The following is an 18,896-nucleotide window of genomic DNA, read 5'->3' on the forward strand; positions in this document are numbered from 1 at the left end:
AGGGGTGAGGCCAGAACACGGTTTTATACCCACCGATGGGGTTGAGGCCAGAACACGGTTTTATACCCACCGATGGGGGCCAGACAGAAATGGTTTTATACCCACCATTGGGGGCCAAACAGAAATGGTTTCATACCCACCATTGGGGACCAGATAGAATCACAATTCTCGTCCCATTTCAAATCAATTTGTAACAGTGCAACACAAAATTCAGATTTACCAGACAGAACGTAACAGAGTTTTTAGATATCAGAGTTTCAAACGGATTCAGCGGAACCAAAGAATTTCGAACAACAAACAGAGCACTTAATCGATCAAAATTTTAAAACAGAACATACTGAATTTTCGAAAAAAGGACACACATAAACGCATGTCATAATTTATATATTCAAGTTTTAAAATACAAAAATTATATGTAACAAAAGCCCACTTACTTGATTTTTATACAAAGTTCTTTCTTGAAATTTCGGCATCACTACGGCACAACTCCAACAAATACTGTCTTCGATCGGGGAGCCCTCCGGTACGGGTTAGAAAACTCTGGACTGCACAAAATCTTCCCTTCCTTTTCTTTCTTTACTTCGGCCGAATGGTTTAGGGAGAGGGGAAGAGAGGACCGAAATTTTAGAGGTTTGATGGTGTGCCTTCTCTCAACCATTTGAGTTGTATTTATAGGCACAAAAAAACTCTCCACCTTGCCTCCCCTTGGCCGAATTCTTGGCCATCAAGAAAACCAATAATGGTGTGATTAATTGTAGACCAAAATTCCATATGTTTCTCCAAGTCCAAGACTAGCTATAATGGTGGGTTCAAAATTTCATGCATCCTTAAATGTCACCTTGGTTTTCTAAAGAGTCATTTCTTGCATCATCAATATGTCTTAGTCCTTTAGCTCCTCCCTTAGCTCCTTTTTTCGGCCTTTTTAGGACAAGCATGGTTGAGCTTCTTTGAGCTCAAAGATTGAGCTCATGAGCTAGGGGTTTTCTCCCCAAGAATAAATGAACTTCCTTGAGCTGAGAGTTTTAGCTTTTGAGCTGAAGGTTTCTTGTCCAAGAATCTTGGAGCTTCCTTGAGCTGAGGGTTTTAGCTTTTGAGCTGAGGATTTCCTCTTCCGAGCGATGTACCCTTAATTCTCAAGGTTTTGCATTGCCTCGGCTTCTTTTTAAGTTACTTTCCGAGCTTTTTGTGGTGCTTTGCTTCGAAAAATCCGGGTTCTCACATGACCAGTCGGGAAAATGTCCAGCAAAGCGAATTTGACCGTTGCAATTTCAGAAACAGTACAGAAACTTTCCAAATGCTCATATTCTTGTGTCTAACGTATATATCATTGTTGGAGCTTATAAATACAACATTTAGAAGATCAAACAATAGCTTTTGAAGAGGATTCAAAGCATGGGCAGTTAGCATGAAGAAATCAGCTAGTTGAGAGCAAAAGCCCTTGTTTGAGGATACATTTGAGATATACACTGTAATTGATAAATTTCTCACACACAAACACTCACACATATACAAGAGAATTGAACTTCAAATATTAGTTGAGTGAGTCTTTACACAAAGACGTAAAACATTGTGTTTGTAGTCTTTGCATATGAGACATTAAATAATATGCTGATTGTGAGGTGCTGCCTGAAATAGGATCGGTTTTAGGGTGTTCAAATGCGCAACGGAAGTTCAAAAGTGTTTTCAAGGCATGAAAACCAAAAATTTTAAAGAAAAATTTGAACACCTCATGTACTAGCATGTAACATATACAAAAACACAACTATGACATTCATAGGGTGTTGAGAAATCGTTACCTATCAATCTCTTGAGATTGATGATGGCTCCAACTTAGTTGATATACAACTAAGCTCTTGAAGGGATGAGTTGATCTACAAGCTTCCTCCTTTCCTTCAAAATTAGGCCCACCACTTGCTAACTAGAACCCTTCTTACTTTGCACTAGAAAAATAATAAGATTTTTCAAAGAGAAGTGTGTGCTATCCTCAACTATTGAAGAAGCCAAAATTGAGGAAAAATTTGGAACGACCACCCCCTAAATTTCGGCCATTGCATGTGCCATGAAGGGGAGGATGAGTTGTCTTGGTTGTGGGAAAAGCTAAAACCACTTTTAGCATGCCATGCAATTTTTTAATGAAAAAGTAATCCCCAACTCTTCACCTCCCTAGCATGCTTTTGACTTGGGCTTGTAACTATTACAAGGCCCATGGACTTTTATTTAAATGTCTAAAACACATTTGAGCCCATTTAAAGTTTACTTGATTTACCCAAGCCCATTAGTTTAATAATTATTTCTAATTGGGCTCTACAAGGCCCAATGTTATTTAATTAATTCAACACTTGAATTAATTTAATTATTTGGACTCTACTAGGCCCACTAATGTTTAATTAACTCAACACTTGAATTAATTTAATTTAGTCCATAATAATAATTATGAAAATCACAATTTTCAAATACATTATTTATTTGGCCAACTTTTAATTTAAGAACACATTCATAAATTAAAAATTACATTTCCCTCATAGAAGTCATACTTCAATTTTTCCTTACGCTTATAAACTTCTTTATAAGCCGTTCAACACATTGAACTATTTTAACTTCTCAACGGGATCTAGAAAGCTAGTACTTGTGTGGCCCTCAATGGTTCATTGATACAACTAGCCGTGAGTTCACATCTCCATGTGATTCGGACTAAACACGTCCTTATTCGAGCATACCCCAATTGCTCCATTCTTAATTATCAACTCCTTGATAACAAGAACGTCAGAACTCAAGTCTGATAGTACTCAACCAATCATGTTAAACGCCTAGCAGCATCGCTTACATGATTCCCTAGGTATCAAATGATAGTGCCTGCAAGAACCATTCAATAATGGTTAGCGTACAGTACGGTCCCTTCAACGCATATATCCCGATCGATTCGACAACCATTGGTATATCGAGAGTTGTCAATGAATCGATACTATGTGTCATGTCGTAGTTGCATCGATGGTGTAATATATGAAACGCCTTTCATAATTACCACCATACTCTGATCAGAGATTTCATACTACACATACATGAGAACACATAGGATATCCATACCCGAAGGTAAGCGGTGAATCCCCGACTACAATGCATCGACTCCTATATGTTTCGACAAAACACCCAACCTTGCCACCTGATGACCCCTAAAGAGTCGGTAAACAAGTCAAAGTGCAATGCTAGCATATAGAGTCTCAATGTTGTCCCGGGTCATAAGGACTAATGGTGTACAACCATAAACTATGACTTTTCCACTCGATAAGTGAGAACCACTTGGAAAGTCCTTTATGGAGGGTTGTTCAGTGCACTCTACCAGGATCACCTATCTGCATGCTCGGACATCACAATGTCCCCTACCAATAAAACACGGTACTCACATCGCAGATACTAGTCTCAAACTCGAGCGGCCTATATCCTTCTTAGCGGCGGCTAAATCGACTAGGAACTGTTTAGAATATACAGTATTACAAATATGAGTTTCATGATACTCATCATATGAGCATCTCATATTCTTTGTAAGGCCCTGTAATTATTATTTGGTAATTTGGCATAATTAGAATAATTATTGAGTTGTAAATTAAAATAATTGTTTATGCCAATTAAATTCAAGAAGTGTGTTAAAAATATGTATTTGAGAATATCGGAGAATTTAACGATATAAAATACATATAGAGTTTAAATAACACACGAGAGCAAAATAAATGCAAAACCGGGATTATTGGGAATGTGTTACTATTTTTTTTAGTAACTAAATACACATATACATACACACAATTTTTCTTTTGGAGAGAGAAAGGAAATAATCAGAAACCCAATCCCCAATCCCGTAAATTTCCTTCCCATTTCTCCATTTTCGTCACTTTCTACACCTTCATTTTGGAGAAGCCATAACTTTTCCGTCCGGCGTCGAAATCACGAACGGTTTGAGGGGTTGTCTTCCTTACTTCAGTAGCTTCGTTTTGAACCATGAATCGCCACTTTTGATGCTCGTTTCAGCCCCAATAGAACCCTGTTTCGGGACTGCTCCTTTTCGATTTTCTTGTTCGATTTTAGGTGAGCTATTGCTTGGTTTTTCTTGGTTTTTTGGAGTATATTGAGCAAGGATTTGAAGCTTAAATCTTACCTTGCTGTTCCTGCATTTTCCAGCTAGTTTTCAGTTTGGTTTTTGGTCGTGAATAGTGTTTTCCGGCGAATAGCAACATTGGACCGCTAGCGACTAGTTTATACTTCGATCTTGGTAATTTTGGATCCAATTCCAGATTTTTCGGTGCATAAGTAGGATGCCCCGAAGTGTAATTTTACTCGCTTTGATTTAATTTCGCTTTGTCGATTTTAATGCCTTATATTGATGTATATATTGGGTTTATATTGTAGGTTCGATCGTTGGAGAGCTTTGAGGTATAAATCGAGGATTTTGTGAATTAGTATCGAGTTAATCGTTTGATTATTTTGGAGAATTACGGTTATTTAGTTGAAATTTCAGAATTGTTGCAATGGATTTGGGAATTAAGTTTTGATAATTAAAAATAAATAAGTTGGATTAATTTAGTGTTATTGGCGAATTGTGAATTATTCGACCTATTTTTATCATTTTTAGGTCGAGGAGATTAAAGTTGAGCTTGTTGTGATTTTAGAGTCGGTTTAGGTATGTTACAGTTCGGTAGCATACGACGGTAAAGTATAAATTATGTTTAATTGTCATTATGTGTTGCACTGATCGTGTTTATGATTGTTGACTGTTGTAATATGTTAAATATCTTCGTTGTGATATATGTTTATTATTTTGACATATTACTTGGCATTTAGCATCGGGCATACAGTTATGACATTCATGTTGAGCCTATCGTTCTTGTTAGCCCATTATTGATATCCGTTGTTATCTGGCACTGTTGTTTATCTCGGGATCATGGTGTGGCTGATAGGCCTATACACTTGAGACTGTAGATGTGATTTAACAATCCGTGGTTAGTGCAGCCTTTTGAGGTGAGCGCTGGGATTGTGTCATCTAGTTTGTTCTGTTGTGCCATACTGTTATATCGTATCAGCTGTATGGAGGCCGAGTCAGGGGTGTTATTCAGCACAGCTTGGCATACCTCGCATACTTGGCAGGGCGGTTTAGCTGCATGACGATGTAATTCCCCTGTGTTGTTGCTCGAGCATTATTCCAGTTGTTATCGTACCGTTTGTTGGCTCCTGTTATCCCGATTATTCGTTGAGCCTTTCATGCATTTCATATCACATTTTATTATATGATTATACATGATTTATGTTTATTATTGTTATTGTTGAACTGTTTCATACCAGAATCCTAACCTCAGTTGTTTACTTGGGGGGCTGCTGTGGTTGCTATTGGGCACCATGGTAGATCTCCCGAGTCGTTTTGCAGCATCAGGCCGAGGTTCCGGCAGTGGAGCTCGGGATTGAGGTTGGATTGCTTGGTTCTGCTCAGTGGAGTCACCCAGTCAGTGTATATGTATGTCTTGAGTTGTTTCAGTCTTGTATTGTATCTTATTTGCCGGGGAGATGCCCCGTGTATCTGTAGTGATATTTGATTGTTCTTGTTATGTTCTGAGGCGACTCTGTGATTTTAATAATCTGGTGAGTATGTGGTAAGTTTTAAATTCTGTTTAGTCCTGGCCAGTGCGGCTATAGGTTGTTGACTTTGGTTTTGTTTTATTGACTCTAGTTTGAGTATATTTTGATATAAAATGCTGCTTGAGTTTTCGGGATGTCCTACTTACGGGGAGGTCATGCCGAAATTTTTCTAGGCCCTGAGGTCCGTTTAAAGAATTTTAAACCTTTTTCCAGTGCAGTTTTAAATTAAACCATTATTGTTTGATCATTAATTGTCGTTAGAGTAAATGGGCCTCACATCTTGGTATCAAAGCGTAAAATGGGATACGCTCGAACTAGAGTCTAGGACACTCGAGTCTTGGCACTAAAAAGGGTTGTTGCGCATGTGTATGCTACTTGGCAGCATGTTTATGTAAATATATGATTTGTTTGCTTCCATTCTAATGGTTTTGATGTTTTATCGTATAGAATGGAGGGAGGTGGAGAAATTCCTGTTGATGAGATTCCTTTAGCTCGAGGTCGAGGTCGAGGTCGTGGATGTAGTAGACCTCGTGTCCGTGTTGTTGATGATACTTTTGTTGAGCAAGCTGCTGATCATCTAGAGCAGCTTAGGATGGATGAGTTAGTTGAGCGTTTCCATTCTATGCATCCTCCTCGATTCAGTGGTTCAGAGGGAGCTGAGAAAGCAGAGTTATGGATTTCTGAGATTGAGGAATTGCTCGATTTGATTGAGTATCCTCCAAATTGTCGATTGAGATTAGCTGTGCTTCAGTTGAAAGATCGTGCTAAAATGTGGTGGTCTACTACATTGATGACTTTAGATGCTCAGAGGATTGTTCCATCGTGGGATATATTCAAACTGAAGGTTAATGAGAGTTATTGTCCTCCATCATTCTACAGTTCTAAGGCTTCTGAGTTTCATAACCTGAAACAAGGCGATATGTCAGTTGCGGAGTATGCAGATTCTTTTTATGCTATGCTGAGATATGCTCCTCATGTTGCTGCAAGTCAGGTTGCTGTCGTCGAAAGTTTCATTGAAGGATTGAACGATCATCTGCACCCTTTTGTTTCTACCGGTAAGCCACTGAATTATCTTGAAGCGGTGGAAATAGCAAAAAGGGCTGAAGCTAGTCTTAAGAGGAGTGACAATCGAGTTCCTACCCAACATCATCAGTCGGGGAGGCAACAATTCAGTTCATCTGGTTCGGCATCTCTTCGTCCACGTGGGAAGCAATTTAAGAAGCCTGGTTCTAGTTCTTCGAGTTCAGGGAGTTCAGGGAACCGTGGTGGATATCGTTACAGTGGACCTTATTGTGATCACTGTGGAGGCAAGCATTCCAGTAATCAGTGTGTTGGAGTTCAAGGGGTTTGCAATGTTTGTGGTCGGCCTGGCCATTTTGCTAGAGTCTGTCCTAGTAAGACGGGGAAATCAGCCCAGGCAGGTAATGGAGCTCAAAGTAATAGAATTCCAGCAGCGTCCTAGTCTTCCCATCAGCCTAGTCGCCCTTCGCATCAGAGCAGAGGCCAAGGTGGTCAACAGAATCAGTCATCTGTTCATGTATTTGCCTTGACTGAGGATGAGGCTCAGGCATCTCCAGGTACTGTCATTACCGGTAACTGTACTCTTTGTGGTTTTATAGCACGAGTGTTATTTGATACCGGAGCATCTCATTCCTTTGTTTCTCATGCATTCGTTGTTTCGCATGATCTTCGCACCACTAGTATGAATTCCAATCTATCTGTTGCTACTCCGATGGGCAAAATGATTATCACTGATAATGTGGTGTTCAATGCGATTTTGTTTCACGATGAAAACGTTCTATATTTGAATCTCATAGTTCTACATATGCATGACTTTGATTGTATCGTTGGTATGGATGTTTTGACTGCAAATCGTGCCACTGTTGACTGTTATCGAGGAATAGTTCGTTTCAGACCTAGCTTTGCTCCTAAATGGAATTTCTATGGTCGTGGTTCTCAAGCCAAGATTCCTCTAGTTTCTGCCATTGAGATGAATCGATTGTTAGATTCTGGTCATGAAGGTTTTCTTGTTTATGCTGTGGATCTATCGCAAGATGAGCGACGGATTTCTGATATTCCTGTAGTTTGTGAGTTTCCTGATGTGCTTCCATAAGAGATTCCTGGTTTTCCACCAGAACGAGAAGTTGAGTTCAGTATCGAATTAATGCCAGGAACTGAACCCATATCTCGAGCACCATATCGTTTAGCCCCTGTTGAGCTGAAAGAACTGAAAGAACAATTACAGGATTTGTTGAGTAAAGGTTATATTCATCCGAGTTCTTCACCATGGGTTGCACCGATTCTATTTGTCAAGAAGAAAGATGGAACGATGAGGATGTGTATTGATTATCGGCAACTGAATAAGTCTACTGTCAAGAATAAATATCCACTCCCTAGGATTGATGACTTATTTGATCAGTTGCAAGGTACTTCAGTGTATTCTAAGATTGATCTCCGTTCTGGGTACCATCAAGTGCGAGTTAGACAAGAAGATGTGCCGAAAACAGCTTTTCGCATGAGATACGGAAACTTTGAATTTTTGGTTATGCCTTTTGGTTTGACCAATGCTCCTGCTGTGTTTATGGACTTGATGAATCGAGTATTTCGTAAATATCTCGATCTTTTTGTGATTGTATTCATCGATGATATTCTTGTTTATTCCAAGTCCGAGGAAGAGCATGTTAAACACTTGAGGATAGTTCTTTGAATTCTTCAAAAGAAGCAGTTGTACGCCAAGCTATCCAAGTGTGAGTTTTGGTTAGATAGAGTGGTATTTCTGGGCCATGTCATATCTCAACATGGTATTTCTATCGATCCAAGTAAAGTGGAAGCAGTTCTGAACTGGGCACGACCGACCAATGTGCCAGAGATTCGTAGTTTCATGGGTTTAGCTGGTTATTACCGGAGATTTATCGAAAATTTCTCAAAGATTGCTAGACCTATCACTCAATTGACTCAGAAAAATCAGAGATTCATTTGGTCTGATGAATGTGAGTCAAGTTTTGTCGAGTTGAAGAAGAGATTGACTTCTGCACCAGTTCTTACCATTCCAAGTGGTTCTGGAGGATTTGTGGTTTGCACTGATGCATCTAATCGAGGTATAGGTTGTGTTCTGATGTAGCATGGCAGAGTTGTGGCCTATGGTTCTCATCAGTTGAAATCGCATGAGTCTAAGTATCCTGTTCATGACTTGGAACTGGCTGCTATTGTTTTTGCTCTCAAGATTTGGAGACATTATTTGTTTGGGGAGCAATTTGTAATCTATTCTGATCACAAAAGCTTGAAGTATCTGTTCTCTCAATCAGATCTGAATATGAGACAGAGACGTTGGATGGATCTTTTGAAATATTATGATTGTGAGATCCAGTATCATCCAGGAAAAGTGAATGTCATTGCCGATGCTTTGAGTCGTAAGGTTGTTGACGTCAATTTATCCTCAATTCATGTTTCTAAGTTACGAGAGGATATTTGTACTTCTGGGTTGGATTTTCAAATCCAAGGTAATGCTGTTTTTGTATCTCAGATTTCTGTTGAGCCAGAATTGATTCAGATTGTAAAGTCAGCTCAGAAAACTGATGAACGAGTTCTGAAATCTTATGAGTTAGTATCTCAAGGACACCAATCTGGTTTCTCAATTCACTCAGATGATTCTCTTCGGTTGAATGGTAGATTGGTTGTCCCAGATATTCCTGAATTGCGTAAAGCCATCCTTAAAGAAGCTCATTGTACTCGATATAGTATCCACCCAGGAGGAAGGAAAATGTATCATATTCTACGGCCTCAGTTTTGGTGGAAGAATATGAAAAAGGATGTGGCTGAGTTTGTGTCTCGTTGTATGATCTGTCAGCAAGTCAAAGCGGAACGAATGAGACCGGGAGGATTACTGCATAGCCTTGAGGTTCCTCAGTGGAACTGGGAGCACGTAGCTATGGATTTTGTCACACGTTTGCCACGTACTTCTCGTCATTTCGATGCCATTTGGGTGATTGTCGACAGATTATCTAAATCGGCACACTTTATTCCGCATGAGAGGACATATTCGTATAAGAAAATGGCTCGTTTGTATATTGAAAATGTTGTGAGACTTCATGGAGTTCCGGTTGCAATAGTCTCAGATCGTGACCCTAGATTCACATCAAAGTTTTGGACTAGTTTCCAAAAAGAAATGGGTACACGACTTGCGATGAGTACTGCGTACCATCCTCAGACAGATGGTCAGACAGAGCGTACGATTCAGACACTCGAGGATCTGCTTCGAGATGTAGTCATGGATTTTAAAGACAGTTGGCAGGAAGCTTTACCACTAGTAGAATTTTCATATAACAACAGTTTCCAGGTGACTATTGGTATGGCTCCTTTTGAAGCTTTGTGCGGCAGACGGTGTCGATCACCTCTTTGTTGGGATGAATTTGGTGAGAAGCAGTTGACTGGACCTGAGATTGTTCAGGAAATGCATGATAAAGTCCAGTTGATTCGTCAGAGAATGAAAGCTGCCCAAGATCGGCAAGCTAGTTATGCTAACAGACGTCGTCGACCTCTAGAATTTCAAGTTGGAGATTTTGTGTTTCTGAGAATCTCTCCGTTTAGAGGTGTTGTTCGCTTTGGTATGAGAGGTAAGTTGTAACCTCGTTTCGTTGGCCCCTACGAGATTGTTGAGCGTATTGGGACTTGCGCTTTTCATTTGGATTTGCCTCAGTCTTTGTCTGGCATCCACGATGTTTTTCATGTTTCTATGTTGCGTAAGTATGAGCCCGATCCATCTCATGTGATTCAGCCTGATGAGGTTGAACTTGATCCGTCTTTATCGTATCTGAGTATCCTGTTTGTATCTTGGATCATAAAGATAAAGTTTTACTCAATAAAGTTATACCACTTGTACGTGTTCAGTGGTCGAGACATGGGGTAGAAGAATCAACATGGGAAACAGAACAGAAGATGAGAGCATCTTATCCATATCTGTTTGATTGTTAGTAATGTATTGTTAGTTTTGTATCGTGTGTAAGATGTATGTGTATAAACAGAAATTTCGAGGACGAAATTTGTTTTAAGGGGTGGAGAAGTGTAAGGCCCTGTAATTATTATCTGGTAATTTGGCATAATTAGAATAATTATTGAGTTGTAAATTAAAATAATTATTTATGCCAATTAAATTCAAGAAGTGTGTTAAAAATATGTATTTGAGAATATCGGAGAATTTAACGATATAAAATACATATAGAGTTTAAATAACACACGAGAGCAAAATAAATGCAAAACCGGGATTATTGGGCATGTGTTACTATTTTTTTTTTAGTAACTAAATACACATATACATACACACAATTTGTCTTTTGGAGAGAGAAAGGAAATAATCAGAAACCCAATCCCCAATCCCGTAACTTTCCTTCCCATTTCTCCATTTTCGTCACTTTCTACACCTTCATTTTGGAGAAGCCATAACTTTTCCGTCCGGCGTCGAAATCACGAACGGTTTGAGGGGTTGTCTTCCTTACTTCAGTAGCTTCGTTTTGAACCATGAATTGCCACTTTTGATGCTTGTTTCAGCCCCGATCGAACCCTGTTTCGGGACTGCTCCTTTTCGATTTTCTTGTTCGATTTTAGGTGAGCTATTGCTTTGTTTTTCTTGGTTTTTTGGAGTATATTGAGCAAGGATTTGAAGCTTAAATCTTACCTTGCTGTTCCTGCATTTTCCAGCTAGTTTTCAGTTTGGTTTTTGGTCGTGTATAGTGTTTTCCGGCGAGTAGCAACATTGGACCGCTAGCGACTAGTTTATACTTCGATCTTGGTAATTTTGGATCCAATTCCAGATTTTTCGGTGCATAAGTAGGCTGCCCCGAAGTGTAATTTTACTCGCTTTGATTTAATTTCGCTTTGTCGATTTTAATGCATTATATTGACGTATATATTGGGTTTATATTGTAGGTTCCATCGTTGGAGAGCTTTGAGGTATAAATCGAGGATTTTGTGAATTAGTATCGAGTTAATCGTTTGATTAATTTGGAGAATTACGGTTATTTAGTTGAAATTTCAGAATTGTTGAAATGGATTTGGGAATTAAGTTTTGATAATTAAAAATAAATAAGTTGGATTAATTTAGTGTTATTGGCGAATTGTGAATTATTCGACCTATTTTTATCATTTTTAGGTCGAGGAGATTAAAGTTGAGCTTGTTGTGATTTTAGAGTCGGTTTAGGTATGTTACAGTTCGGTAGCATACGACGGTAAAGTATAAATTATGTTTAATTGTCATTATGTGTTGCACTGATCGTGTTTATGATTGTTGACTGTTGTAATATGTTAAATATCTTCGTTGTGATATATGTTTATTATTTTGACATATTATTTGGCATTTAGCATCGGGCATACAGTTATGACATTCATGTTGAGCCTATCGTTCTTGTTATCCCATTATTGATATCCGTTGTTATCTGGCACTGTTGTTTATCTCGGGATCATGGTGTGGCTGATAGGCCTATACACTTGAGACTGTAGATGTGATTGAACAATCCCGTGGTTAGTGCAGCCTTTTGAGGTGAGCGCTGGGATTGTGTCATCTAGTTTGTTCTGTTGTGCCATACTGTTATATCGTATCAGCTGTATGGAGGCCGAGTCAGGGGTGTTATTCAGCACAGCTTGGCATACCTCGCATACTTGGCAGGGCGGTTTAGTTGCATGACGATGTAATTCTCATGTGTTGTTGCTCGAGCATTATTCCAGTTGTTATCGTACCGTTTGTTGGCTCCTGTTATCCCGATTATTCATTGAGCCTTTCATGCATTTCATATCACATTTTATTATATGATTATGCATGATTTATGTTTATTGTTATTATTGTTGAACTGTTTCATACCAGAATCCTAACCTCAGTTTTTTACTGGGGAGGCTGCTGTGGTTGCTATTGGGCACCATGGTAGATCTCCCGAGTCGTTTTGCAGCATCAGGCCGAGGTTCCGGCGGTGGAGCTCGTGATTGAGGTTGGATTGCTTGGTTTTGTTCAGTGGAGTCTCTCAGTCAGTCTATATGTATGTCTTGAGTTGTTTCAGTCTTGTATTGTATCTTATTTGCCGGGGAGATGCCCCGTGTATCTGTAGTGATATTTGGTTTTTCTTGTTATGTTCTGAGGCGACTCTGTGATTTTAATGATCTGGTGAGTATGTGGTAAGTTTTAAATTCTGTTTAGTCCTGGCCAGTGCGGCTATAGGTTGTTGACTTTGGTTTTGTTTTATTGACTCTAGTTGGAGTATATTTTGATATAAAATGCTGCTTGAGTTTTCGGGATGTCCTACTTACGGGGAGGTCATGCAGAAATTTTTCTAGGCCCTTAGATCCGTTTTAAAGAATTTTAAACATTTTTCCGCTGCAGTTTTAAATTAAACCATTATTGTTTGATCATTAATTGTCGTTAGAGTAAATGGGCTTCACATTCTTTCTACTATTTGTATATTCAAGGGCTTTATCTATGCAACTAGCATGGGTATACAGATAAAGAAGTGCCTAAAAATAATTTCAAATATTATTAAAATAAAGACTGTTTATACATAGAGTTTCATTGTGAACACTCGGCCAACACTTGGCTCGACGTGCACCTACTCTAATAATCTCCCACTTGCACTAGAGCCAACTACCCATATGCTTCAAACCCATCGATTCGCGATGCTTCTCGAATAATGTTCCCGGTAAAGGCTTAGTTAGCGGATCTGCAATATTATCTGCGGAGCCGACTTTGTCAATCGAGATATCTCCTCTTTCCACAATCTCTCGAAGGATGTGGTACTTTCTCAATACATGTTTGGACTTCTGATGAGACCTTGGCTCCTTTGCTTGAGCTATAGCTCCCGTGTTGTCACACAACACCGGGACAAGAGCAAATCTATTAGGAATGACGTCCAACTTTTGGACGAAATTCTTTATCCAAACAGCCTCCTTTGCTGTATCTGATGCAGCAATATATTCGGCCTCGGTGGTGGAATCCGCTGTACTGTCTTGCTTGGAACTCTTCCAAGAGACAGCACCACCATTGAGCATGAATATGAATCCAGAGGTTGACTTCAAGTCATCGATATCGCTTTGGAATCTAGAGTCGGTATAGCCTTCCAATTTCAGTTCTCCACCCCCATAGACCAAGAACAACTTATTGGTCCTTCTCAAATACTTGAGGATGTCTTTCACAGCTTTCCAGTGTGGAAGACCAGGGTTCGATTGATATCTACTCACTACAATTAGTGCAAAACCCACGTCAGGACGTGTAGATATCATCTCATACATGATGCTACCAATCGCAGATGCATACGGAATGGGTGTAATCGCCTCTATCTCTGCATCAGTCTTGGGAGACATAGACTTGGATAGGGACACGCCATGACACATTGGTAGATGTCCTCTCTTGGACTCATCCATCGAGAACCGCTTCACGATGGTATCAATGTATGTGGACTGAGTGAGACCAAGCAATCTTCTCGATCTATCTCTATAGATCTGTATTCCCAATACAAAAGATGCTTCACCCAAGTCCTGCATCGAGAACTTACTCGCTAACCATATCTTAGTTGATTGCAACATTCCTACATCATTCCCAATTAGTAGAATGTCATCAACATAAAGCACCAGGAATGTCACAGCACTCCCACTGACCTTCTTATACACACAGGGTTCCTCAAAATTCTTAGTAAAACCAAACTCTTTGATTGTACTGTCGAATCTAAGGTTCCAACTCCTAGATGCCTGCTTTAGACCATAAATAGATCTCTGAAGTTTGCATACCATATGCTCACTTCCGACAGATGTAAACCCTTCAGGTTGAGACATGTAAATCTCTTCCTTAATATCCCCATTAAGAAAGGTTGTCTTAACATCCATCTGCCATATCTCATAGTCATACCATGCAGCTATGGCTAGCAAAATCCTTATGGACTTGAACATTGCAACTGGAGAAAATGTTTCCTCAAAGTCAACTCCTTGTCTTTAAGTATATTCTTTTACCACCAATCGCGCTTTGAAGGTCAATACCTTCCCATCCGCCCCAAGTTTCCTCTTGTAAATCCATTTACACCCTATGGGAACAATTCCCTCAGGTGGATCCACGAGATTCCACACTTGGTTCGAATGCATGGAATTCATCTCAGATTCCATTGCTTCAAGCCACTTGGATGAATCGGCATCAGATAACACTTTCTTGAAGGTCCTTGAATCAAATCCATGGTTAGGCTCATCATGGTCCTCTTCAAGAAGCAGACCATACCTCATAGGTGGTCTCGAGACTCTCTCGGATCTTCTAGGAGCTTGTATCTCCTCTCTTGGCTCTTCGGGTGTGGGTTCTATAATTGTGGGTGTCTCTCGAACCTCTTCGAGTTCTATCATCTTGCCTTTTCTATCTAATAGAAATTCATTTTCTAAAAAGGTTGTATTCCTAGAAACAAACACCTTTGTTTCTTGGGGATGATAGAAATAATATCCAACTGAATTCTTTGTATATCCCACAAAGTAGCATAAAATGGATCGACTATCCAATTTATCTCCCACTGCCTACTTCATATAAGCAGGGCACCCCCATATTCTAAGATAAGAATACTTGAGAGGTTTACCCATCCATATCTCATATGGTGTATGCCTTTGAATGGACATTTAGTGGAATATCTTTCAATTTTAAGTTATAGAGATCGTTTTCAAGTTCACCAGTACCAATCAAACATTCATTCTTGTAAATATTGCACACAATTTTGCTAAAGAAACAAGAATATCCATCTTTATCAACATAGAAATGGAAACAATGTTTTTTTCATCAAATCAGGTACAAACAAAACATCTCTTAAAAATTAACTTAAAATTATTGTTCAACAATAAGTAAATATCTTCAACAGCCTTGACAGCAACTCTTGCCTCATCGCCCATCCTCAAGAAGGTCTCTCCTCCCCTTAGTCTCCTACTTCTTCCCATCACCTGCAAATCATTACAGAGATGTGAGCCACAGCCGGTATCCAATACCCAAGAAGTAGAGTTAATTGAAATGTTTACTTCAATGTAGAACATACCATTTTCAAAACTTTTCTGAGCAAGATATTCTTTGCAATTACGCCTCCAATGTCCAGGCTTCTTACAGTGATGACAAACATCACTAGTCTTGTCAGCCTTAACTGTTGTGGCTGTCACGACGGGATTCGGAGATTTCCTCAACAAGGGCACGTTCTTCTTGGGACGTTGGAAAGAACGCTTCTTTCCCTTCCCATGTGGATCAATCTTCGCACAAGATGAAGAACCCACATAAAAAACCAACTTCTCTTTCTTGATGGTGGATTCAAACGTAACAAGCATGTTAACCAACTCCTCAAGGGTCGGCTCAAGCTTGTTCATGTTGAAATTCACCACAAAAGGATCAAATGAGCAAGGCAGCGATAAGAGCAACACGTCGGTGGTCAACTCCGAAGGCAACATCAGATCCATGCCAACAAGCTTGTCCACGAGCCCAATCATCTTTAGGCCATGCTCATGGACCGAGGCCCCATCTCGCATGCGCAAAGTGACCAGCTCCTTGACGGTAGCATGCCTAAGAGGCCGAGTCTGCTCACCAAAGAGCTCCTTGAGGTGCAAATGAATGTCAGCAGCATTCTTTGCATCCTCAAAACGCCTCTGTAGCTCATCATTCATAGAAGCCTGCGTATAACACCTGGCTTTCAAGTCATGGTCACACCAATCCTTGTAAGTCTGCAATTTCTCAGGAGTGCAGCTAGTCGGAGCCTCAACAGGGGGCGACTCAGTCATTGTATATGCAATCTTTTCCGAGTTCAAGACGATTTTTAAGTTTCTTAGCCAAGTGAGGTAATTAGGTCCAGTTAACACGTATTTTTCGAGTATTGCGGATAGCGGATTGCGAATCGAAGACATTGTCAAATTTTGTACTGAAAAGTAAAGCAGATAAATGTTAATGACTATTTTAAAATATTTAGTAAGATATAAAGTATGGACTTTTACTTTATAAATTTTCGCTCCCACTGTTTTGACATTTTCACTATTCTCTAGTGAAAACGGGAAACTCTTTTCCTCAGTAGGTACGCAAGGTCCAATTAGCAAATTATGATCCCGAATAATATCAGCCAATCACAATCCCTAAAAGGTAGTTTCCAATTGCATCACCATGCAACCCTTTACGTAAACTTTTGTCTCACGTTTGATTAGGACCCAATAATATGACGTCGTTCATCTTCACGTGTCAAACCTTACCCATCGATGTTGAACCTTAATGGACGATCGCCATGAGTTCCCCCAATAATATGAGCCGAAATCATGGGAGTTCCACGTAGTTCACATCACCATGTCAATGGATGTCACAGCTTTCCAACACCCAGGGCACCCCCCAATAATATGAGCCGAGCCCCGAGCACGGGTAGCGTTCATTATGCACCCATTGTCGATGGAAGACATGGAAATTATAAACAAATTTATAATTCCCCTTTTCGGGCATGATATTAATTTTGAATCTTATTTAAAATGAGGGTTTTTAATTTTGAAATGTCTCATCATTAATTTTTATTTAAAAGCTTGCCATGTTTGATCGTATGTTTGCCGGATTCATGCAACTTTGTTATTATCATAATAATAACGCACATACTCATTATTTATAACATATCATGCATATATTATAAACAGTAAACAAAACAAGGATGATCAATAGCCCCAAAACTAATGGCCCGTGTGAGCTAAACACGGGCCTAGGTCCAATCCTAGGGAAATGCATGGGATGCAAATGCAACTATTACATTAGCTTCCAATATTTACATGTCTTCGATCTTCATAATCATCATGGTCACCATCTTCCAATCTTGATCATCCACTATACTAATATTTACAAATAAATATCTATGGCAAATAGGGATACATCTCATGGGGGTGGGAACGGGCCATAAACCAAGCCCACTTTTTAAATTGATAATTATTAGAATCATTCAACACAAAATATCCTAGCATACACCTAGCAAATTGGGCTTGGGCTTTTGATCATCCTTCATGCATAATATCACATATCATACACCATCAATTAATTATCACAATAATTAATTGATCTAATATTATATATCTTGATCCAATCACTAACCGCCACGATTATAAACTAAACTAGCAAAGTATACAAACACCTTTGTCTACTTTCTAATTAATTTATTTATAACCGAATTTCTTGCAAATCACAATTTACTATAAATAATTAAAGTCCAACTTCAATTATTTATTTCATGAGAAAATATTTGCAACCTTTTGTAAATTTAAACTTAAGGGCCCAAAAAATCATTTTTCACCAAAAACATTTTGGCCCATTTAAATTTTACAAATATGTTAGTCATCCAATGGCCCAACAACTCAAGGCCCATGACACTTTGATATTTCAAAACACCTTTTGAAAACCTTAGTCGTCATCGCCGTAACCGGAGCTCCGTCGCCGGATTCCAGCCAACATGCAAAATTTTTTTTTTAATTTTAAATAGAGGGCTTCGGGCAGCCCGAGGGGCTGCCCTTGCTGCCCAAAATGGGCAGCCCGAGTTGCCCAAAATGAGCAGCAACATGCTGCCCGAAAATGCCCTATGTGTTGGCCTTGATTTTGTTGCAAAATTATATCTCATGCGGTTAGAAATCAACCTCAATATAATATCGTGTATATGCTACAAAAACTAGTACCCTTAGCTCATGATACCACTTGAAAGAGGATCGGTTTTAGGGTGTTCAAATGCGCAACGGAAGTTCAAAAGTGTTTTCAAGGCATGAAAACCGAAAATTTTAAAGAAAAATTTGAACACCTCATGTACTAGCATGTAACATATACAAAAACACAACTATGACATTCATAGGGTGTTGAGAAATCGTTACCTATCAATCTCTTGAGATTGATGATGACTCCAACTTAGTTGATATACAACTAAGCTCTTGAAGGGATGAGTTGATCTACAAGCTTCCTCATTTCCTTCAAAATTAGGCCTACCACTTGCTAACTAGAACCCTTCTTACTTTGCACTAGAAAAATAAGAAGATTTTTCAAAGAGAAGTGTGTGCTATCCTCAACTATTGAAGAAGCTAAAATTGAGAGAAAATTTGGAAAGACCACCCCCTAAATTTCGGCCATTGCATGTGTCATGAAGGGGAGGATGAGTTGTCTTGGTTGTAGGAAAAGCTAAAACCACTTTTAGCATGACATGTAATTTTTTAATGAAAAAGTAATCCCCAACTCTTCACCTCCCTAGCATGCTTTTGACTTGGCCTTGTAACTATTACAAGGCCCATAGACTTTTATTTAAATG

The 18,896-nt window shown here is 39.2% G+C and overlaps 1 protein-coding gene across 4 annotated transcripts; it reads left to right on the forward strand.

The window, feature by feature from the left end:
• Window positions 1-3,599: 3,599 nt before the first annotated feature.
• On the forward strand, window positions 3,600-8,747 carry LOC142518817 (uncharacterized). 4 transcript variants are annotated; one of them, XM_075621634.1, is made up of 6 exons: window positions 3,600-4,077; window positions 4,171-4,261; window positions 4,399-4,422; window positions 4,622-4,669; window positions 5,390-5,449; window positions 6,067-8,747. In XM_075621634.1, exon 6 carries the CDS (start codon window positions 6,068-6,070, stop codon window positions 7,079-7,081), a length of 1,014 nt encoding a protein of 337 aa, XP_075477749.1. In that variant the 5' UTR covers window positions 3,600-4,077; window positions 4,171-4,261; window positions 4,399-4,422; window positions 4,622-4,669; window positions 5,390-5,449; window position 6,067; the 3' UTR covers window positions 7,082-8,747. The 4 variants fall into 4 exon arrangements, with proteins under 4 accessions (XP_075477749.1, XP_075477750.1, XP_075477751.1 ...); XM_075621635.1 differs by lacking the exon at window positions 5,390-5,449; XM_075621636.1 differs by lacking the exon at window positions 4,622-4,669.
• Window positions 8,748-18,896: the final 10,149 nt, after the last annotated feature.

This window comes from Primulina tabacum, chromosome 11 (assembly GCF_025594145.1).
Source record: "Primulina tabacum isolate GXHZ01 chromosome 11, ASM2559414v2, whole genome shotgun sequence".
NCBI lineage: Eukaryota > Viridiplantae > Streptophyta > Magnoliopsida > Lamiales > Gesneriaceae > Primulina > Primulina tabacum.

Bases quoted from the DNA above. Each gene is read 5' to 3' on its own strand.
- LOC142518817 (XM_075621634.1), top strand. From the start codon at position 6,068: ATGGAGGGAGGTGGAGAAATTCCTGTTGATGAGATTCCTTTAGCTCGA.